Here is a 24,594-nt window from a genome sequence, read left to right on the forward strand (position 1 = left end):
AGGTGAAATAATTTGTGCTGCTGTCAGTAATTGCAGTAATTAATGGTAAACTAAGCTGAAAATTATGTAGGTACTATTTTTTAATGACAACCAAACTATGATTGACTGTCAGCATAGATTTGGTTCCCATGCTTGAAACAAACTGTGTACTTCAAGCACTGAGAGTGAACCTTAATTCATAGTTTGTACCCAAGACATTATATATTGTTAAAGTAATAGCAGATTCTTTGGATCTCATCAGTGCATTCAAAGTTTCCATAACTGCCTGCTTGTCTTAAGTCACTGCATAGGATCCATGCAATGTTGTTTTGTTGCTTAAATCCAACAATTACTTTCTTGAATTTACTTGCAATAGAACAGTAATTAAATAGAGTTAAGTGAAATAGAAGACTCTAACCAGGACTGGAAGGGAAGAAAATCTTCAATATTTTATCTAAATTGTCTGATAGAAAGAGGAGAGGATCAGGAAAAGAGATTTCTCTTGGTTTTACAACAGCAATCCTGCCATATTGATACCATTTCCAGGTACCTCTGCCTCAGTTTGAAAACTTTAGAGAGAGGATAATAAAGAGAAAATAAATACAGCTACAAAAGCATATTTGTGGTAATGTGGGTAGTTGTCTTAAAAACCTGTATTAGAAAAGAAAAAAAAAAAAAAGATTTCCTACTGCATTCAACCCATGTGCAAAAGCATTCCCTGAATTAAATGCCATTCTCACAGGGCAACCAGTGGTCAGTAAATTCAGCTTTCTCAAGTCCAGTACTTCTCTTGAAAGGGTGAGTAAAGGTTTTATATTTCATTCTCTGATCAGGAAATGTTCATGGTACCAATATATCTGTCAGAGCAAAAATTGGAGAAATGTTGAATAAGCGCCATTATTTCACCCTTTTCTTCCCCTACAGCAATATCAGACATTTCAGCCCTTGGGAGAATTACAAAGCTGTAATTGCTAACTGCTCTTTCTCAAGTTTAGGAGAGCAGTTTTATTGCTCCCTTTCTACCCAATAGACCTCATGCTGTAATGGCATATTTTCACAGAGAATTTTTCATGTGCTAACCTAAACAGATACTTCTGGCCTCGTATCCTCAGCTTCTGTCCCTGCATCCCGTAGGTTGAGTTTGCTGGGCAAACTTGCTCTGTAATTTGTCAAGATCTCTTTGCAAGTCCTCTCCACCCTTGACAGTATCAACAGCTCCTTACAACTTAGTATCAGCAACAAACTTGCTCAGAACAACTTCTATTCCTACATACAAGTCATTATTCACCACAGCAGCCAAAGTCTTTCTAAAGTGCCTCCGTAAAAAACTGTGCTACCAAGAAAAAGGGCATGAAAGCCAGCACCATCCCCACCTGCCAGCCCCTGGTGCCTTTGGTGCTGGTGAGTTCGCACCTGATCTGTTCTGATCACTTGTCCTGTTTTTTTTGTGCTGTTTTAGAGCTGGCAATCATATGGCTAAGAAGTATTCATGGCTAGTACAGGGCAGGCATTGGGGAAATATGGCCAAAGGCAGGGAGGTAAGCAGAGTTACCTCTTCTGGCAGTAAAGAGTCTTTAGATGAGCATATCGTAATCTTGAAAATGCACACTGCAACCCTCCGCCTGGCTTTCTGCTGCCAATTAGGACAGCCTGCTGCTTCACCCGTAATCTGGCATCTGGCAGAGGGTGAGTCAAAACCCCTTTTGAAGAAAAATGCTGCTAATACAGAAGAAACAAATAAAGTGAGAAGAAAAGAAAAAAAAATAGTTCAGCCAACATTCAACCCCACAGTAACTTATGCTGTGTTCAACATTGTTCCCTGTAAGTGATCCTATCACAGAGGCAGCCAGCTAGATGATGTCTGCCCTCATCTGAAATTCCAATTTCTGGTGACTGAATCTGAGTACTGTTTGTACTTGTGGGTGCACTGAAAATGTGTGGAAACTTCTTGTGTGAACAGGAAGTCAGAGTGAATATGCAGCTTCAGAGTAGGCATATGCAAACCTGGCATGGAAATGAGAGAGAAGACATTTAAAAAAAATAAAATCGTAAGCAGTTAATCCTGTTCCCAAATGGCAGATTTCAAATCTCTCTGTTTTATGTCACTAATTTTCATCTTTTTAAAAGCATAATTTGAATGTTCTTCACATGAAATATTTGGACTTAGTGTAGAGTGGCTTTTTGTAAAAGAACTGATGTGCTTGCTGTAACTCTTAGAGTGTCAGTAGATGATAAAAAACAAAATCATTTTATCTCTCTTTTTGGAATTTAAGTTGGTAAAATTGTGGCGGTGTGATTTAATATGTTTTTTACCAAACTTGAATTCTCAATAATGCTTTAAATATCAGCTTATTCTGTGAAATTAGAAATACTACCTTTTCTTCTCAAGTTAAATTTTTAGGTATTCCTAGAGAATTCCCATGGTGCAATTAGGCCATTTCTTCTTGTCCGTGCTTTCTGGGAAATATTTCTCAAATTAATTTGAAAAGATGTAAAAAAGTGTGGAATAAACATGATTTATAATGAGGCTTTCGGTGTATTTTCCTAGCTTCCTGTTTCTTTTCTTTTTGATTACATCTGGAGAGAATATGTCTTTAGGGATAATTATATGCAGGCAAAAACTCCATAATGCAGAAAACTCTTAACTGCAAAACTGAATGGAAAAAAGGAATTGTTTCCATTTGCATGTAAAACAATTTTTATAAATTTTCTACAAACAAATGCAATTTAACAAGATAGATTTTGAGGGCTCTGTTAAAGATTACAGAAGGATGAGCTTTACTGTTATGATAATTCAACGTTTTACCTGCTGTATCTACTGTTTGATTGTTTTTAAACCTGCTCTCACTGCCTTGCAGGTACATTAACATTTGCATTATAATCTCTCTTCCCCATCATCTCCTCTCCTGCAAGCAATGTAAACAACCTTTTTTTGAGCCAGGGATTGTAATTCTGTGTTCTGACAACAGATTCCATTTAATGCTGTTTTAATTCGTTGTTTTTCTACTGTAATGTTTGGTATTTCCACCCAAAAGAATGGAAAAAAAAAAAGAAAAAAAAAAAAAAAACAGTTGGAAGAAGGTTGTAGTTGTATAAAATTGCTTCTGAATGGATGTAGAGGCCAAAGTGAAATCCAGAAAAAAATCCCTGAAATATCCAGAAGATATTTTAGCATATTCTAAACTGTACTGCATAACTGACTCCAGTCTCAGAGGACTTGGATGAACCCTTTGGGTCCAAAGAAACGATACAGAAGCAGAGTGAGCTCCGAGCAGTGTTAGGTTGGGAACCTTCTGTCGGTCTGGAACAGCTGTAAAGAACTGGAGGCATCAGTGTGCCAGCCCAATTTTAAAATTATATATGGTCCCCAATGGCACAGATAGCAGTAAGTAAAATTTGAAATAGAGACTGCAAGCGTGTTTAGGTAGTTACAATCAAAGGTATGAAAACCAGCCTGCCACTTGGGTCAGCAACCAAGCTGCTGCCACGGTCTTTCCTTCATTCAGTTTTCCCTAGGTTCCATTTTTCTGAGTTTTTTGTCCTTTGGAGAGCAGTTTGGCACAGTATGTATGTATGTATGCATCTATTTATCGAAGATATTTCAATCTCTGTAGGATCATTCTTTAACCTCAGCAAGTTTGCTGATGACACTAAGCTGAGAAGGGAGGGAGAGCATCCACGGGGACCTGGACATGCTTGAAAAGCAGACAAGCAATAATTAGATTTAACAGGGCCAAGGTACTGCAGTTGGGTTGAGGCAATTCCAGGTACGGGTACAGACTGGCAGAAGGACTCATTTAGAGTTCTCTGCAGAAACCTTGGAGGTGCTTCAGGGGGTCACTGCTCCTCCCAGCCAGGCCCACAGGGTGTTGCAGGGGCGGGCAGCTGCCCCCTCCACAATATCCGGGAGAAGGTTTGGGATGAGCCTTCCTCCCTCCCCACGGTTGGGTTAGGAAGCTCCTGGAAGTCCTTAGAAGCACAGAATCACAGCATAGTTTTTTTGGGAGCGTTCTGGAAGGCCATATAACTATGGAATCTCAGCACAGTTGGGTTGGGAGGGTCTTGGAAAAGGCTGAGTCAGAAACACAAGGCAAGTATTTCTCTTAGTCTAACCTATTACTATGAAAATGAGGAGAAAAAATTGGGGGAGTTGAATTCAAAACAAACCAACCAGCCAAACCACTCTTTCAGTTCAATGGAATGTAGCTAGCTTCACTGGAGCTTTTGAGGTTAAATTGTCATGAAACTTTGTCATATGAGGAGGGGTAGTTATGCACAGGGAGTAAAAGCCCAAAATGTCAGTTTGGGCCGTGGACAGCCTGGTCCAGTACTGGATCTAGCAACTGGCAGCTCTGCCTGTGGCAGACGGGTTAGAGCTTTGTGATCCTTGGGGTTCTGTCCAATCCAAGTCATTCTATGGTTCTATGGTCCTGATGGACAAAAAGCTGGATGTGAGCCAGCAGTGTGCTCTTGCAGAGCATTATGTCAGCTGCATCCTGAGCTGCATCAACAGAGGGATAGAGCATCTCACCTACGAAGAAAGATTGAGGTTGTTGGGCTCGTTTCTTGGAGGAGAAAAGGTTCCGGGGAGACCTCACTGAGGCTTACTTAAAGGGAACTTATAAGCAGGGGGGAGACCGACTTTTTTCACAGGAAGATACTCATAGAACAAAGGGAAATGGCTTTAAACTAAAAGAGAGGAGATTTAGTTTAGGAAATTGTTTACTCAGAAGGTGGTGAGGTTCTGGCACTGCTGCCCAGACAGCTGTGGTGCTCTGTCCTTGGAGGTGCACAAGGCCAGCTTGGATGGTCCCTGGGCAACCTGAGCTAGTGGGGAGCAATCAGCCCATGGCAGGGAGTCAGAACTGAATGACTTTAAGGTCTCCACAGCCTAAGCCATTCAGTGATTCTACTGTTTTCTTTCCTGCTTTTCATCAAGAATGCAGTGAGAGCAGACTTCTGCAGATCCCTTTGTAGGACTGTGCAGCCAGCTTGCGTTACTGCAGTGTTTTAGATTTAGAAAAGATCAATGCTATAATCTATTCCAACCAAAAATCTGCAGCCATGTAGCAAACCCCAAAACCCTCTCTGCTGAGGTGACAGAAGAGTTCCTTCCTTTGGAGACAAGCATCAGTGTTTCTATGCAAACAGTATGACATGCATGAAAGGGATTTTCTTTTCTTGCAGTATAATTACAGCTGCTAAGCAGTGTTCAGTCATAGTCACAAAAGTGCTGGCTGCTAAGTGCTAAGTGGAAGCTTTTTGTATACTTTCCACTCACATCCTCAGTCCAGGCTGTACTGATATCTGATATCTCTGCTGGTCCAGAAGTATGGAAAGGTGATGCACTGACAGCCAGAATGTCAGAATTGATAGATATAATCAGAATGAAAGTGTCTGTGCGCTGGAAGAACAAAAGAGCTGCATAACAGCTGCTGGATAAGTATGTGAAAGCACAAGAATATAATGATACACAGAGCATAAAGGGGACAATAATTTTCTGCATGCATTAAGTGGTTTCAAAGAATATTCTTACTTGGTGGCACTGTACATCATCTTTATTCTATCTGACATGATCAGGGAAATACCTGAAAATACAACATATTTCTGCAAAGTAATGTCAAAAACAATAAGGAAGGTACTTGAGATTTTTAACCTGAGACCATTAAAGGGAAAGACCGGCTAATGATCAGCTTTGTAGGGCGCTGGACCTCCTTCGCAGTTGAGATTATTACCAAATTGCTCATTACAAAGAGTACTCTAAAGCAATTTGGGAACAGGTTGGAAAAAAGGAACTAATGATGGCAGTGAAAGTTGTCAGCTTTCAAGCATGTTATGAATATTAGTTAAAGTTTGATGAATCATACAGTACTTTAGACTGATTTTTTTATCCACAGAACAAAATGTAGTCAAATTTTATTCCTCTAACTCCTGATATGAGCTGTGACATGAGTCAGGAATAGCAATTGTTATAATTCACTCAAATGAATTGATATTTGAACCTACCCCTATAATACAGAGGAGAGAGAAAAAGTGACATATTCTGTGTCTGGGATGAGTGGTTTCTCAGGAATTGATCCATGAGATGAAAATTAAAAACAGAAAGAAATAAAACTTTGTAGAGGAAAATCAGTTCCTCCTTGTATCGTTCAATTATTGTGAAACATTTTAATATTCATTGTGTAATATATTAAAATTTTGCTTATAGTGAATAACAAAGGAATTTTCTATCAATAATGAACATTATTCATAAGTCATATTAAGCATATTAAAGCATATTAAAATCCCACAATTATGAGGTGTTATATCCCTCCTCTAGAAAGACCAGAATTGCCAACTACAGGTTTGGGCAGAAGAGGAAAGGGAGATATTCCCTGCTGCTCCTCTGTTTATAGTTAACCTTGTTTCAATTTGCTTATTTATAGGGCACTAGATAGAACTGTGGTAACTGTCAAAACAAGTCATTCAGTTGTTATATGTCACTATATTTTATATTATCCATGTTCTTTTCCTCCCTGTAAGTGGAATAAGATTAATTAGAGATCTGGGTTGGACTTCCTTGCTCCAAGTTTGATAAATTCATGAGAAGGTTCATCCTTTTTCAGAGGAAGAGACAACTAAACATCATTCAATTTGACTCTAGAAACTTAACTTGTATTTGCATCCTGATGAACCTGAAGATGAGTGTGCTGAGGTGATCTGCCTCGCCCTGGTGTGACAGAGGACATGGAATGCAGAACCCTTACACCACCTCTTAGCATTTTCTTGATTGATGAACATGATGTAATTTTTGGGCAGATGTTTTGTACTGTCTAGGAGTCTACCAGTGTTATGGAGTGTTCACAGTACTGTTTTATTTGGGCTCCCTAGGACATAGGAAAATAACTGCTCACTGCGTATTCTAATTCATTTAGCAAATACATGTCTTCAGTGGTATTACCAGCTTTCCCAAGGATACAGCCACATGCTGTAACCATGTTTCCAGCATCCTGCTGTTACAGCGCAGGGTCTTCTGCCTGCAGTACAACTGTGCTGCTTGCTTAGCAGCGAAACCTTCTAGGCTTGACAAAAAACAACTCATTTTCAGTTTTATTGCTAGGAATGCTCTCATTTCTTCTTGTGCTTCCATGAACATTCTATTAAATTCTAACCTATTATTTCTGTTACAAGTCTTGTGCATTGTGTGACTTCACAAGGGTGCACACTGTTGAGGAGATTTGTCGGTTGGTGGTAAGAGATGCTGGAATAAAATCAGGAATCAAACAATTAGGAATTACCCATTTAATACTTCTAGAGTACACTGTTTTGATGTGGTTCTCAGTTACATTTTAAGTTTATGACTTAAATTCGACTTCCTATGGCTGCTCTTTTATTTGGAGCTTCTCAGCTAGAACTGGGGGACTCATGTTGAATTTATTCTCCAAAACCCTCTTTCTACTTTCCAGATTTAAAACAAAACAAAACAAAACAAAAAACCTGCTTGACAGTCTGCATGCAATGTGAGCGATCACAACACTGCATTTGGGTTACTAATGAGGCTTTCATTTAACTTCATATCTTTCTCTGATTTGATATAGCTACACTTTGTCTTTTAAGCTCCCTTTCTGATGACTGGAAAGTGATATGTCCTTGTGTCTTACAGAGTGGTTTTATTATCGTATAAAGATTTCATTACTGTATATCCATTCCTGGACTAACTGTAGGAGAAATCTCCATGCCTACTTTTTGCAAGAAAAGTAGTTAAAACATAGATTTAGGCTAGACATTAGGAAGAAATTCTTTACTGTGAGGGTGGTCAGACACTGGAACAAGATACCCAGCGAGGCTGTGGATGCCCCCTCCCTGGAAGCAATAAAGGCCAGATTGGATGGAGCAGTGAGCAACCTGGTCTAGTGAGGTGTCCCTTCCTATGGCAGGGGGTTGAAACTAGGTGATCTTAAATTCCCTTCCAGCCCCAACCATTTTGTGATTCAATTATTCTATATGTTCTCTATATGTTCTTACTGATTTATTGATGCATTTAGAGATAAAGCAAATAATACAAAACAGATGTAAATAGTTATTAATTACGTTTTTGTGAAATAGCTACAATTTGTGCTCAGGAGGTCTTTAAATTGTTTTGGCTACAAATGCTTTTTTTTTATGATGACTTCATTTTTTTTTTAGTTAATTTATTTTTTGCTAATAATTGAGGGGAAAAAAAAAGGAATGCATAAATATATATAATCATTGTTAACATCAGCACTTTTTCCTGCAATTTTGACAGAATAGCTCTTTCCTTTGCCTCTATCCTCATGATAACAGCAATGCCTCATTCCACGCCTAAGTAATTTAATAACTTCACAGCCAACTCCTACATTTGTGGATCCCAAAGGCAGATGAATTTTACAAATACCTACTCACTAGAAGTGGAAAGAAATAGAGTTTGATTCATATTGTCTGTTTTACGCATCATATATGTACCTACAGTGGCTTTAACTGAAATGAAGCATGGCATGAATGTACCATTATTAAACCCAATCATCTTTCTCCTCCTGGAGAAATCTCTTATTTTTCTCCATCTAATTGCTATTATGAGGAAATTGGGTCTTCTGTCCAAATTTAGGTGTTGTTGCAAAGAAGATTGTGCACAAAGAAAGTAGGAAGTGAGATAAAGGACTATTCTCAAAGAGACTCGTGATGTCTATTCTGATGGCAAAGTCTTCCTGACAGCAGGGGTTAATAGGAAAAAGGATCTACAATTAAGCATGCAATTTTGTTTTGATTTTTTCTACTCAGCAGCGAAAAGAACTGAGATTGGAGAACAGATCTTGATCCCTGTGTTTCCCTAAGTTCCAGTGATTATCTGTCTTTAAAATAGAGTAATAAATAGAGTAAAAATCTCATATATTAATCTGATGTAGCCAATGAGAAGAGAGATCCACAAACCTTTTGTAGGTCTTAAAACTAAATAGAAACCTTTCATATAATTGGAGGTGAACCTGTATGGTATTGATCTTCCCACCTATCTCTTCCCACACCCAGTCGCCAGCCTTTCAGAACTTGACTGTGATTCATCTTGTCTCTGTCAGTTCTCTGAAGAGATCGGATGAATCATGCTCTAAAAGCCTTTAATGAATTCCCATTGTTTAGAAAGGTAGCACAGATGATTGGCATAAATGATGAGCATAGTTGATTGATATCATTGGGACAGATCATTTGGAAACGTACCCCAAAATTTTATTGCAGTATACTTTCCTAATGTCCTAGCAATTGACAAAAATAATTCCAGTAAAACTAAGTGTTGCCAAGATTCCATTCCCCACTCTTCCTAAGAAACAGTCTTTTAAAGCATGCACATATGATGGACCTAGATTGTTATTAGGTGGGAAAGCCACAGAAACTCTCTTCTTCAGTTCTGTCCAGCCCACCCTCACTTTTCTCCCTACAGTAATTCCTCATGCCTTGTTCTGCTCTTTTATGCTTCTTCATACTCTCAGCCAGTTATGTGGATCCCAAAGGCAGACCTAGCTTACAAACAATATATAGCCCCATGCATTGTAACACAATTATATTTTATGTCCATGAGAGAAGCAGAGTATGGCTTTCATCATTGTAAACTTCACTTTTATAATGGCATAGCATGTTACAATTTATTTTTATTTTTTTGCAGTTTCATATGTCAACTGTGATATAACCATGCAAACAGCAAACACTGCCTTTCCTTTCAGCGCTGCAGAAAATGGAAGCTTTGGTCTTTACTTCTATTACACTACAACAGGACCAGGCTGAGTTAGGAAACCATCTGCATAAAATACATCATAGCTATATAGCCAGAAATGATCTTGCCCTTTACAGTTATAATAAAGGAGAAGATTGAAGTTAATCTTCCCACAGCTGTGCCTTAGGTGAGCAGTGGAGCTGAAGGAAGTTCTGCAGCTGCAGTCTAGCCCATTCATCTCCTCTCTCAGAGCTTCATTTTACTGGAAATGTGCATTTTGTTGGTTTTTTTTTTTTTTCAAAATGATGATAATTATGTCACCAAGGAACACTATTTGATCACTGTTCCTAGTCCACAACTAAAGTTTTAAAGGTAATTTTAATTCTTGGTGTTTTCTTAGAATGTCTTTTTGTTTCTTCAAAAGCACTCAACAGGGTAATGAGCAAATTCATCCATGTAGTAGAAACCACAGTCTTTTCATCCTTCTAGCTGTCCCAGAAGTAGAAACAAATAGTAACAGTCATCACCAGCATTAGCTGGAAATTAAATAAAGCTTTATTTTAATTATCTCATATTTCTGAATTAACTTTATGTGTACTGTTAATAGCCATCTTAATTAAGTAAGCGGTATTTCAATTTGAGATATAATTTCAGTGGTTTCTTTTTGTAATTTACTGTTTTGATGGTATCCATTAAGAGTCCATTATGTTATCTGACCTCACATCTCTTTTAAACTAAAAATGGCAATGAAAAAAAATAATATGAGAAAAAAAACATAATGTATCAAAAAGATTTAATTGACTCCAAAAGTCTTATCTTTGTATCCATACAGCTGCTAAAGAAATCCATGTGTATTAAATAAACCCTCACTTAAATTTAGGGCACAAGCAGTCAGCTGCTGGATTTGTGATAAAATGCCAAATTCCATGCAGTTCATTTTTTCCTGTTGTATTTTCTCTGCTCAGGCTGAAGCTATTACTACTATGTTTGCTGTAAGATTGACTAAGCACCATGTATTTCATAGATAAAATTAGTAATTATTCTCTGTTTAGCTACTATTTTTCTGTGCAGCTAAAAGTGAGATGCCTGGTTGAAGCAATAATCTAAGCAGGTTATTGTCCGTAACAGCTTATTTGTTCAGGTAGAAGTTCCCATTAGATCTATGATCTATAAAAAATAATCTGATGGAGTAGACTTTTTATGGAAATAGAATACAGTGATTTCTGCCTTTTCTCTGATTGAGAGATAAAAAAGTTATTATAAGTGAGAGCAGTGATTTGTCTTTTATGTAGTGTGTCAGAAGATGGAAAAAGCATGAAAAGCTCTTACATCTACTGATGTTCTATGTACTTTTTCTGATTCATACCAGCTTGTAGACATTCCTCCAAATTTTGGCTGTTAGAGTCTCCATTACTGGGAATTTCACAGATCACAGAGAGAAAATTATATGTGCACAAATGACTCTCACTTTTTTATATATCCACAACCAAAGATATTTGTGTCCTAGAAAAACATGCAAAGCATAATTAAATTCAAATATGTGCACCATTTATCTTTCATTTTCAGAGGGACCTCGACTGGCTGGAGGGCTGGGCTCAGGTGAACCTAATGAGGTTCAACACAGCAAAGTGCAAGGTTTTGCATTTGGGCCGGAAGAACCCCAGGCACCCGTACAGGCTGGGAGGAGTGGTCCTTGAGAGCAGCTCGGCAGAGAAGGACCTGGGGGTCCTGATGGACGAGAGACTTAACATGAGCCAGCAGTGCGCTCTGGCAGCTCGAAAGGCAAATGGGATCCTGGGCTCCATCAGGAGAGGGGTGGTCAGCAGGGAGAGGGAGGTTATTGTCCCTCTCTACTCGGCTCTTGTGAGGCCCCACCTGGAGTACTGTGTCCAGGTGTGGAGCCCTCAGTACAAGAAAGAAATAGAGATCTTGGAAAGGGTCCAGAGGAGGGCGACTAAGATGATCAGGGGGCTGGAGCACCTCCCCTATGAGGACAGGCTGAGGGAGTTGGGCTTGTTCAGCCTGGAGAAGAGAAGGCTGCGGGGCGACCTCATTGCAGCCTATCAATACCTGAAGGGAACCTACACCCAGGAGGGGAGTAAACTCTTCAAAAGGGCGGACAACAGCAGGACTAGGGGAAATGGATCCAAGTTGAAGGAGGGAAGATTGAGGTTGGATGTTAGGGGGAAGTTCTTCACAAGGAGAGTGGTTAGGCCCTGGAACGGGCTGCCCAGGGAGGTTGTGGATGCCCCGTCCTTGGACGTGTTCAAGGCCAGGTTGGACGGGGTCCTGGGCAACCTGATCTGAATGTGGATGTTTGGTGGCCCTGCTAAGCAGGGGGGTTGGAACTACATGATCCTTGAGGTCCCCTCCAACCGGGTGATTCTGTGATTCTGTGATGGCACTACAGAAACTTATAATATCTACAGTAAGCCTCTCAGTATTTTTCAGATTCTGTGGACAAGAATACCTTTCATTTTGTTGTGATAAGTTGCAATGTCTTTTTAACTTACATTTATCAAAATAACTTCCAAGCTTGAGGTTTTACTGGCCCCTACTGAGCACAAGATATTGGGATAGAATCATTATTAGTTTGATTCTTTTCATATCTGCCATCCTATAATTGTACATTAAAAATAATTTCAGTAATTCATTTTCATCCCTTACCTTCCAGGAAAAGTGAAGATGTACTGATCCATCAAATAACCAATGTTTTATTTGTGTTTCTGTAAAAAAAATATTGCAAATGTACAGTAGATTAAATGTGCTACCCTAGAACTCTCTCTTTAGTGTTATTTCTTGCACTGCTAATGCATATTTTCCCCTTTCTTCTCTAGGTCTGGGTTTCAGTATTGCAGGAGGAGTGGGAAACCAACACATTCCTGGGGACAATAGCATTTATGTCACCAAGATTATTGAAGGAGGAGCTGCACAAAAAGATGGGAGGTTACAGGTTGGAGATAGACTTCTTATGGTAAGTGTGACAAATTTAAATGGCATTTTATATGGATGAAAGTTGTTTCATACAGGTTCTTTTATTTACTATACGTGGTACTGGAGGTAACCATTACAGCTTCTCTAATTGTTGTATTTCTGTTATCTTCATTTTTTCCCATTCTTTATTTGTATTTCTGAGACAACAGTTAAATAAACCACAACACTATACTGGAAAACCAACATTTTGTGAAGAAAAGGCAATAGATTTTATTACTGTGTCATTTAACTAAGAGGAGAATAAATGCATCATACACATCAGCAGCTAGTCAAAATTCACCACAGAGCTTCTACAGTAAGGGCTTCATTACAACACAACTCATTCTACTGATCATTGTAAGAAAGTAGAAAGATGCAACAAAACTCTCTTTTATACCCACCATCAGATGACTGCTACCTGTACTTCAGTGTCTGTATGAATGCTTCATATAGATGCTCCATGTAGGTGTTATAAAAGATATGCTTTTCTTGAAGTGTTCTTCTTTCTCTGATGGATCTCGCTTGCAGAAATTGTTCCTTATATTTGAAGTACTTACACTGTTCTCTCTTGGTATTTCGCACTCTCAGAGTTTGTTTAATACTCTTTAAGGGAGAAACACTCTGGTGAATCAGCAGAAGTTGATCTATGTCAGGTTGTATTCATGTCAACGCATTTGCAAATATTTCAGCAGGTACAGAAATAGGTTTTAAATCATTGCGATGAAAAAAAAAGTACACTGCAGTAGCTCCGTTTTATGACACAATGTCTAAGCAGTGAAAAATTGCTGTGACCTTTTTTCTGCCCATAAAACTATGTCTATGTTCTTTTCTATAAGAAAACTGCATTTTTTTTATTGGCTAGGGACACTGTGTTCCAGTCAAATGTGAAGATGACCATTCATTATCTATGTATTAAACAGAACATAAAAGACACTTACTCAGTGGCTGGATTGGTGGCTTTAACCTTTTTTAATTAACCCACAATTAACCCACACTGGCAGATAAAACAACTAAAAGATCAAATGCTGTTATCAAACTCAAAGCAAAATGAAACTAGAATTTAACATTTATTTTATATTTCTTCTTTGCAAGTTCTCAGCACACTGAATTTCAAGTCCCTGCACTTTAGTGATGTTTTGACTTGTTTTTCTATAGAAATGTGTATTTGTATTTGACAAAGTTACATCGTATTTTGTTATTTTCCACTTTGTAGAAAATCTACTTGCCTTCAGCTGTTGCTTTTTTTTTTCTGCAATGAGAATTTTTTTCTCAATTTTTATGTTATTTGCAAATTTGTGTTACCTTATTATAATTTTCTTCCCACTTACCTAAAGAAATAAATAATATCTACACAACATCTACACAACACAGACACAAAAACCTCTTCATTCTCTCTCTCAGCATCACTGAATTAGCTGGAATTTCAGTAGAAAAATAGTAATACATCACATTAGAAAAAAGTTATATATCACTACATAGAACTTCATTCTTTCTCCTGCATCTGACCTCTGAAAATGACCAGAAGTCATTGTCACTGTTTGATGTCACATCTTCATGCCACTTTTCTTTTGGTGACCAGTTCACTACTTAGAATTATCTCCTTTTATCATTTCTGTGTGAAATGAGGGAACAAAAAAATCATAATATTGCTCTCCACTACCCATATACTTCCAGACCAAGCTTTTCATTGTTGCTTAAGAAATTCCAAATAGCAATTTGTTCTTTGTATAATTTAACCCTTACATTTTCATGGAGATGAAGAGCTATGTTTTCTGATTCTCTCCAACAAGACACCTTAATTTCTTTATAGCTTGAGGTTTTTCTGATTTTCCTGAATACTTTCAATAATTTCTCTCTTCAGCCTTGGGTAGTATCTGTCAGTTCATGCCGTTTACTTCATGTACCTTTGTGAAAAGAAAGAATTCATTGCTTTCTTTCATCAGTCTTACTGCTTTGATCAATGCAATATTGCTATTATCACCTGTATGGTCTGTGGCTGCTTCGTTGATTCCTTGTGTATTATATACTTCAACATTTTATTGTTTGTTGTTTTGTTTTGTTTTTTCTCACCAGTGCATGCTTCCTCAATCTTTGTTTTTTCCATCATTTCTCTGTAAAATCTGCTATAGTGTTAGTCTTACAGAATTGCCAGCAGCTGCTGGAATGGTTGTTTCTTTTTTGTATCTGTGTTCTGATAAGTCTGAGTAAAATGCTTTCAGATTCCAAAGAACACACAAATAAAATTCATTAAAATTTGAGATGTAATAAAAGAGATGCTGCAAAATCAAAACTAATATTGAAATGTAAAACAATGAGATGCCACCTGAGCATTTCACAGTTTGATATCCCTACAGTTATTAAACGCAGATTGCGAATAGTGTGTTAAGCATTCACAAAATGTATTATGTAAATATTGAGCATTGTAATTATTTTGAAATCTATACAAGGGCATATCTGTGCAGTTGCATTTCTGTGGCACTTCTGTCCTATTATTCCAAGCACTTCCGCACAGAAATTCTCCAGTGTGGGATAATTCTGAGGTAACCAGTAGGAAAATTATTGGAAGATGCTTAAGAGTACTCCAGCCAAAAACTGAACTTGGTGGATTTGATAGGTATATGCAAAATGAACAGACCAGAGCTCTGCTCTGGAGACACATCTAGTAGGAAACTTCTACCTATTGTAGACTAGTAGTCATATCTATAGGAATGCCTGCAGTGAGAATATGGCTGTGTTGGGTATCTCCACAAGGCTGCGTTCTCTTGGCACTGGACAGAAGCAACATGGAATCATGTATCATCATAGTCTAGTACAATTTAGGTTAAAAGAAGCTTTCTAGTCCAACCTCCAACACAAGCAGATTCAGCTCTACAATCATGCTAGGTTGGTAAGAATTGAATCTTGAAAACATCTGAAGATAGATTTTGCACAGCCTCTCTGGGCAACTTGTTCCTTCTAACTGCTTGTTTATACATAGGCTTATTGTCTTCCCTGTTACCACATGCCACTCTGAGAAGCTTAGCTCCATCTTGATGACTGTAAGCACTGGAGGTTGCTGCTAGTTATCCCCAGAACTGTAATTACTTTCTTTTATCTGATGTTATCATCTCACCTTGGAATTGCTTGCTTGCGGAATGGATAAATGAGAAGTCACTATAAAACTGTTTATTACTAATACAAAACACTGATAGTTAGAAGCAAAGTATTTTTCAGGGAAAACTCTAAAACAACAGAATTTATGCTACTGCTGTCTTGTAAGTATTCTGTTAACTCTTCAAATCTACTGCTCCCCAAAACCTGGACTGTTTGGGCCATATCTGTTAGCCTGTTGTCTTTTAGCATGTGCAGTCAAAGAAATCAGACATTCTAGGGATGTGTACATTTATAAGAAATGATGTTACTCACACACCATGAGATTTAATTTGATTCTGTTTTCTTCCTAAAACCATAAAGAAAAAAAAAGAACTGCTTTCTTTTTCCAGATGTTCATGTTTGCTTCCAAGCCCATTCTGTGCTGAAAAAATACCATTGGGTGGTTTCTCAAGGCTGTGGTGGGTTGCTATTTACAGCTGTCAAACTGTGCCTTGCAAGATTCCATACCAGTTTCTGTCAGATCACACATAGCTGCAGAATCATTTGTGTTAAAGTAGTCAGAGTATATCATTTAAATTTTAGGTGCATCTACATTAGCATTTGTTTCAGAACAGAAAAGATTTTTTAAGTGATTTTCACTGCCTTGTGAGGGTGATCTTTGAGGAGACAAATGTGATTTTTTTAAAAAGAAACTACACCAGAGGATGTAAAAATCCAGTAAAAGCATTCCCAGTTAGCACTGCTTTACAGCTGCTAACAGGCATTCAGTCTGTAGAGCCCAACTACGTATAACCCAAAGTAAATCCTTAAAACACAGGCAGAGTAGATGCCACTTTATCCACACCCTCTGTTATTGCAGATCAGTCCTGGTGCACACATTTTTCATTCAGGAAGACTGATAAAGTACAGACGTTACCCAGTTAAAACTAAGGTAGAGCAGTGTGAAAAGACAGTACCTGATCTGTTGGTTGTACTTGCTGGCTAGGAGAAAGGAAGCACATCAGAATAAATGTAATTGTATGAGATGGAGAATGATTAGTACTGAACCAGCTCAGAGAATTCAGTGGCTGTATCCATTCTGATGCAATAGTGGGCTCTGAACTAACTTTACACTGATGTTGATATTAGACTTACAATACTTTATCTAGCATTCAAAGGTAGATTTGCTATAATCAGTTTTAGGATGGAACCATAGCTATAAGCTCCCGAGTTAATTCCTCCCCAGAATACTCACTGTGTGATCATTCCTACACATCTAAGTCTTCCTCATACCATTTCATTGCATACAAAGCATTTTTTTTTTAAACAAAATCAGTGTAAGAGTGATTGACAAATGATGACTCAATATATGTAGCTTACTCTGAAAGGAATGCCTCCTAATTATTTCCATGTAAACTACCAGAGATACAAAAGCAACAATAACATTATTTGGTAGAGCAATTTTTCAGCTACAAAACGACCATTAGCAGTGTGTTTTTGTCAGCAATAAACAAGAGCCTGCAGGCCGCAGTCATAAAAATCTTCACCAGCAAAGCTGACTCACTGTTTCACAGCTATTATGACGGCATCATTGCAGGAAAACGTTGCCCACATAGTCCGTCTTCCATCAGCAAGAACAGATGGATTCAGAAGGTGCCAAGTCTAGACTATGTAGTGGGCATGGTAGGACAGTTCAGCCACAGTTTGCTCCATAGCCTTTTAAGTGGAATGGGGCCCTGGTGTTAACATGTTGCAAGAGAAAAGTTGTCTACTTCTCTGTCCCGACCAGAATTTTGAGCCTTCAGCTTAGTCAGCATCCACCCGGTGCAAACTCTGTGATATGCCAACGTTGCCACCATCATTTCCAACGCATTGAATCCTACATTCCGCTCCATACATCACTGCCTAGTTGTAATCCCCTGATTCACAAAGACGATCAAGATGCTCTTCATTTTGTGTTGTGACAGCTGTGCATGCCAGTTGCTTTCTGTTCAGATTCCAGCAGTTAAGTAACTATTTTAGGAGTCCTTGGAGTTATACATAGTTAATTAACCCAAGCAGATTTACCTCCTTAGAACAGATGATTGGGCTTCAGCTTTGGTGCACTCAGCATGTGCTGGGGGATCTGGCAGAGGTGATTACTGAACCACTTTTGGTGGATGGGTGACGTGCCTGAAGACTGGAGAATAGCCAGTGCTGCTCCAGTGACCTTCCAGCATTGCTCCAAAAAGCAGCAAAAACCAACTGGTTGTGAGGTCTCTATGGAGGTATTCAAGACTTGGCTGAACCAGTCTGTGTGACCCATTGTAGAGTACCTGCTTTCGAAGAGAGATTGATCTTGACCGTCTCTTGCAGTCCATTCGAACCCCCATAATTCAATGATTCTGTGATTGAAAAACCATTGTTTTCACAGGTGTTTAAATCGTAGTGAGTTTTAAAAAAAGGTCATCAGTATTTCTAGATTTACAGCTGCCAAGTTGTATTTGCTGGCCAGCATTCACTCAGGATTTGCTCCAAAAAACCCACTTTCTGAACCCAAAGTGGAATATTACACTAAAGCAAACATTACCACTGACAAGTTGAAGATCACCTCATTGTCTTATTCGTTGAGTGAATCAGTCTTCTTATTCTGAATACATGCAGGAGTGGAACAGTTTCCCCTTAAAGAAAATGAATTAAGACATACTTATTCCTCCAGAGATCTTATTCAGCTATCAGCTTATGCTCTTGTGAATGAAATTATTTTTTAAAGTGTCTGTACAGCCTTTTGGGGAATTTTAAGCTTTTCCCTTCAGCTGCTGCTTAATGCCTTTATTTTCCAATATTAACCTAGGAAAACTTCCAAATAATTGTTGCTTGTGTTTACACTTCATTGCCTTCATTATGCCATTCAGGAGAGAAAAAGAAAAATAGAAAAAAAGAAAAAAAAACCAAACCAGTCTTTATTTCTCTTTGGCAACATTTTGTACTTATTTCTCCCATCACTTCTTTGATTGAACTTCTAAGTATTTTAATTTCCTTTATCCTGTATTATTTATTTCTCTTGTTATTTTCCTGTTATATCAACATGCCTCCTTATATCATTACTCCTGTTTGCAGAAACTGCTTTCCAGATTTCTTTGTTTATGCAGTGCTATGACATTTTATGTAGGGTTCTATTAGTTTAGTATAGTTGTGTTTTGTTTTCTCTAAGAACATCTTTTATTTAAACAGAAGTATAGTGGTAGTCGATTTAGGATGAAACCCAACAGGTTGCTCAGAGGCTTTATAGAGTCTCCTTCTTGGAGATCTTCCAAAGCCACCTGGATGTGGTGCTGGGCACCCTGCTTGGAGTATCCCTGCAAGCACAGGGACTGGACCAGATGGACATAGAGGTCCCTTCCAATCTCATTCTGTCTGTGATTCAGTAGTAAAGTACAGACAGTGAGGGAAGGAGGGATGGTAAAGAATAACTATATAATGGTATTAACAGAAGTGTGAATTTTCAGTATTAGAGATGGTTTTGAAATACAGCAGTGAGAGGCTATTTTTCAGTCATTTCTGCTTCCTACTAGTCTAGTATTTAAAATATATTTATTAAAAGTGCATATGTATGTTAATGCTGTTTCTGAAATTAAAAAAAAAAAAAAAAGATAAATTTATATAAGGTAGGAATCATACTTCTATTTGAAAAGAAGACCTGCCAAAATACAGCATACAGTGTCAGGAGCTCTCTTGTGAGCATTAGATTGTATCATTCCTCTTCATGTCAAGTTGTTATAATAAGCCTGTCACTGCCTGTTTCAATCAACCTTAAAAGCAAGTCTCAGAATTATGCAAGGATCAAAATTTAAACAGAATCCTTGCATTTAGCAATAATATCTGAGAGCAGTCATTTTCTATTGCTGTTGATATCATCTGAATATGAACAGTCCTCCAATGCTTCATAAAAACTGGATTTCTTTCCAGTTACCAATTACCAGTTAATACCTTGGCCAGTACCTTGGTGTAACGGCCAAGTTTCCTATGATTTACTGAAAATAAATTCCCCAGAAAGTATATTGCCTTATGTGATTTAGTGCTGTACTTTGTCACACTGTAGTTGAGGAGCTTCTTCTGCCATCATGCATAAAGTTTACAAGGAATCCTTGTAATAACTGTAAAAGTTGAAGGATGGTGCTTTAAATCACTGTCAAATGTTTCATGTTTAATATTCATCTTGGAATGTAGCCTTTTCTTCTGCCTTACACCAGACATCTGAAAGCTGTATCTACATTATTCTTTACCTCTTTCCTCTGTCCTGTGACTACTTTATTCAGGTTGTATACTTTTTTGGTACAGGGATCATTTAGTATTCTGTTCATAGGAGCACACCTATTGTTGACATGAGTAGATGTAGTGGGTTTACATGTGAATAATTTGTATACCATTCTACAGTAAACCGCTTCTGACACTTTGCTTTGAATTTCCTTTTTCTGGCAGTAAAGCATAAATAGTCAAGACTTACTGCCTCCATCCCTCTCTGGTCTGTAATCCTGTCCTCTTATCATTGAGCATTATTCTTCTTAGACAGAGCACAGAACCAGTACTTCATCCTCTTTTTTTTTCAGCATCTTTCTCCTGTGTTTCCAGAAAACTGATTAACTGCTTTCTTTTTTTTTTTTTTTTTTTTTCATTTCCTACACCTCATAGAAATCCCTTCCTTCTTTTATATTACTTTCTCTCATATTATTTCAATTGCCAATGTTATGGATGAAAAGATTTTGAGGTCTTAAGTATATTAGAGGTCCTAGCTATGTATTCTGTGTGATAGTTTTGGACAGATGAGCTTGGTAGGTCAAATAATATAGGCAGTTTGTATAAATGATGTGATGTTATTAGAATATTTCAAAATATAGTTTTGTGCTAATGATGATACTGGCAGTAGAATCACAAAGGACTTAACTCCTAACAAGACCATCTAAGCTCATTATGTTTCTGTGGTACTCTCAAAAAGACTACATCAGTATTTGAATATACATGTGCTAAGAAAACTTTATTTTCTATTCTGCTATAATACTACTACGATAAACTTCAGTGCTCCTTGAGTTTTTCTAACACTGGGAAAACTGCAAGACAGTGTCATTATTTTGTCCATTGCCACGTCCTAACTCACCTGTCTGATTTCTCCTTTAAGGTAAACAATTATAGTTTAGAAGAAGTTACCCATGAAGAGGCAGTAGCGATACTGAAGAACACATCAGATGTAGTGTATCTAAAAGTTGGAAAGCCCACCACCATTTACATGACCGATCCTTATGGCCCACCAGACATTACTCACTGTAAGTGACTGTTGCATTTCATTTTCTGAAAGAGATCAGTTCATCAGGTGATTGTGGTTTTTTCATAGCTTGTTTAATGTATCCTATTAAAGGTTATGAAACAGCTTGGAGGGCTACAAAAAATGAAACGTTTACTGCTACTTATTTATGCTATGCTTATGAAATACTGTAAATACTGCAGCTCAACTGAAGTATATTTGCAGCAAAAGTAGAAGTGTACATAATGTATTGCTGTGCGGACTCAAATAAGCCATTGTCCAAGTGATCAGATTAATCTGTTACTCTTGTGATAATTACAGTAAAAAATACATGTAAGTGTATTTCGAAATGTGATTGGATTTGTAGACAGGCATCCTCTGTCCAATGAAAAATCAGTATAAACAGCAAAATATCCAAACAAACAGTGCAAAGCTTGAGAAAAATAAATAGATATTTGCCTGAAATATTTAGGCATGAAAGGCATATTTAGGCATTTTTCATTTCAGAATGAAAAATCACTTCTCTATCTGCATAAACCTGCCTTTTTTTCCATGTATATCCACTTCCTAGCTTCCTGTTCCACTTTGCATCATTGTCAGTCTGTCCATTAACTTTATATATGTTCAACAAATGCTCCTTTACTGAAGACTTTGTCACTGCATTAAATGTTTTCAGTTGTATGAAGTTCTCTTAGTCGTTTAGTTATTAGTAAAGCCCAGTGAAGGATTTTATTGGAGATATAGACTATTCTATTTTAAAACAACCTGTTTTTACTCTACATGTGATATCTGTGCACTGAAAATCATCAACACTGGCATGTGGTGTCCAGTAGAAAGAAATGTGAGCTTGTCAGGATTCCCTGAGATGACCAAGTGCAAGGGTGGGCTTCTGTGAATCCTTATCAGTATGCACCCTCTTAAGGCATACCTCCTAGACAATATGTTTTTTGTAGCTGTAAGGAGATAACAGTGATTAGAATCTTCAGTCTCTGGATTTACTCACTTTTCCTATGTCTTCCAGTCCAAGTGTGCAATACTCCTATCTGATCTTTATCTCTTGCTATTATCTCTTAATAATTCAAATTTTTCCTTTAGATTGGTTGTAGGCTCTCCTGGGAAGTTGCCCCTAGTTATTTTGGGTTTTGATAACCTATTGCTGAATTTAGGCTCAGTTCTTTTAGGCCTCCTTCTGGCAGTCTTCTTGATGTTCCCACACTGAGACATTCGCATTCCCTTCTCATTCATAAATATAATCTTAATGTTTCAGTTGCAGCTCTCTATACTTACAGTGTCAGTCTATCCATATTGTTACTGAATCTCCCTTCCTTCATTTAATTGTTCACTAAAAACTGATTGCCTTGGATTCTACTACCAACCATCAGGGACTAGCTGCTCCTCCTAACAACTGTGTGGTAGTTTAATTTTTGAAAAGAGCTTTAGCAACTGATCTGTACAAGTTTTGAGCTTCTGCCAATAACACTAGGAGCACTTGTGGCCAGGAAGCCAGCAGCTGGGAAAGGTAGATTTTCTCAATAAAAGCCAGATATTAACTTTCTCCGCTCATTTGCAGAGCATTGCTACTGTGAAATGAAGTAGTCAAGGGGAAAGATAATATCCGTAATCCTCCTTATTCAAACTGCTCCATAAAAATAACAGGGAAGGTTTTGTAACGTGCACATCAGGTGGTATATTCAACTGTGCTGAGGATAACTATTTACTTAGCAAATGTTACAACAGATGGCAATTATGGTTGTTCAGTAGTAGTTTGGTCTGGATCTTAACAAAGCACAACAAGTAAAACAACTAAATGTCTCCCTCCAATCTCCTGCTCTATAATACTTCCTAAAATAATAATTTGGGTGTTCTAAAAGGGTGTGTTTATTATGTCAGATTATAGATCAGCAGGGTATGAGAAGACAGACACAGTTCCAGAGAGGGAGCAAAGGTTGAAAAGATTTGCAGTAGCCCATCCCAGGCTGTTGGTGCATAGAGATTCATTTATCCATGGGGAACTTTTCATTATATCCACATGTTCAGAGTATTTCAGAATCAGTAATGGCCTGTCCCTGTAGAGATATTTTGCTTTGAAGCATTCTGTAACTGAATGTCTGAAAGAAAGACTTAAAGTAAAACTAGAAGGACTTCTTTTAATGAGATTAGTTGTAGCTCATCTTTGTTTTTCCTACTTGTCATCTCCTTTTCTAATTATATTAACTATATATTTGATTACAGCTGTTACTAGTAACTTGAGAACTGCAAAAAGCAAGCAAATAACAAAATCCAAGTATGCAAGATAGAGCCATACACAATCATGTAATTATCAAAATTTTTCATTAATTTGTATGTGATTTGTATCATATTTCTATTTTATATACAAATTTACCATGTTGTAAATAATATCATCTGTATTGGTATTGAAATTTCAATTATATTAGGAAATGCTGAACCTTTAGTAAATCACAAATTTAAATCTCCACCATAAGTAATTCTTGTCAACCATGAAATTCCTAATCTCATCCTGCATTTAATTCTTAGTGTTTTATTCCCACTTCTATGTATGGGAGCCAAAATGATGTGTGTTCTTAATCTTGTTCTGAATGAAAATACATTTCCTTCTTCCAGTCTGTTCTGATCAAAGAAATTATTTGTTTGCAGTCTCACAATCTATTCTTTCTTATTCAGAACCCTCTGGAGAATCAATTCCTGCAAAATGAGCCACATAATTGTTATTATTACTTGCTATTATCAACAGTGGCTAACTAGAAATGCTTATTCTTACAACAGCTTATTCTCCACCAATGGAAAATCATATACTCTCTTCTGGAAACAACGGCACTTTAGAGTACAAGGCGTCTCTGGCCCCTATCTCACCTGGAAGATACTCACCCATTCCAAAGCACATGCTTGTGGAGGATGACTACACCAGGTCAGATGCTTTTCTTTTTTTTGTTTGCTTTCGTGGCAATGAACATAGGTAAACCATGATTATAAACTCAGTGCATCTCCCATGGCATATAAGATGTAGCTGTTTTCACCCATGTTCAAGGGTAGATGAATTAAAACTGCTACAGTTACGGAGAAACTAAGGGGAAGATCTCATAAATGCATGACCTGAAGTTCATGTTTCCTTGGTGCAGTCCTGCACTAGTTCCTAAACAACACGGCAACATTAGAGCAGTGTTAGCACTGAGAAGAGCACTCTGGTTCTTAAGAATTAACTGTGATAGTTCCTTACTGGTGCAGCTGGGAGATCTCGGGATTGGTGACTCATCTAGCTCACTGCAGGTATGGGTGGAGTGATGGTACATGTGTTTGTACCTGTCTGTGAGAGAACTCTCTGAACAGCCCGCTTGCTTAGTTCTCTGAAAGCAAGCTGAAATAGTCTGTAGTTGCTCTGCACACTCTGAAAGACAAATACCATGGAGAGTAAACAGTATGACGAAAGAAAGAAAAAGTAAACAATTTTTTGTCTGTAAATAGCTGTGAATAAATTAAGGTGTGAAACCAAAAAAAAGTCTCCTCCTAAACAATAGAAAATCACATTATGAAACAACTTTCTGTGGAAGTTAAAAGGAAAGGAGGTTAAAAGGAA

At 37.7% G+C, this 24,594-nt stretch overlaps 1 protein-coding gene across 20 annotated transcripts in view; it reads left to right on the top strand.

The window, feature by feature from the left end:
• Positions 1-24,594, top strand: part of DLG2 (discs large MAGUK scaffold protein 2) — a 986,929-nt gene that overhangs the window by 683,078 nt on the left and 279,257 nt on the right. For all 20 annotated transcript variants that reach the window (XM_052669729.1, XM_052669569.1, XM_052669635.1 and 17 more), the window contains 3 exons: positions 12,517-12,653; positions 20,880-21,024; positions 23,787-23,928. In XM_052669729.1, coding sequence (XP_052525689.1) covers positions 12,517-12,653; positions 20,880-21,024; positions 23,787-23,928 — 424 coding nt within the window. The remainder of the gene's footprint in view (positions 1-12,516; positions 12,654-20,879; positions 21,025-23,786; positions 23,929-24,594) is intronic.

The sequence above is a fragment of the Tympanuchus pallidicinctus genome, unplaced genomic scaffold (assembly GCF_026119805.1).
Source record: "Tympanuchus pallidicinctus isolate F22 unplaced genomic scaffold, pur_lepc_1.0 scaffold11, whole genome shotgun sequence".
NCBI classification, from domain to species: domain Eukaryota; kingdom Metazoa; phylum Chordata; class Aves; order Galliformes; family Phasianidae; genus Tympanuchus; species Tympanuchus pallidicinctus.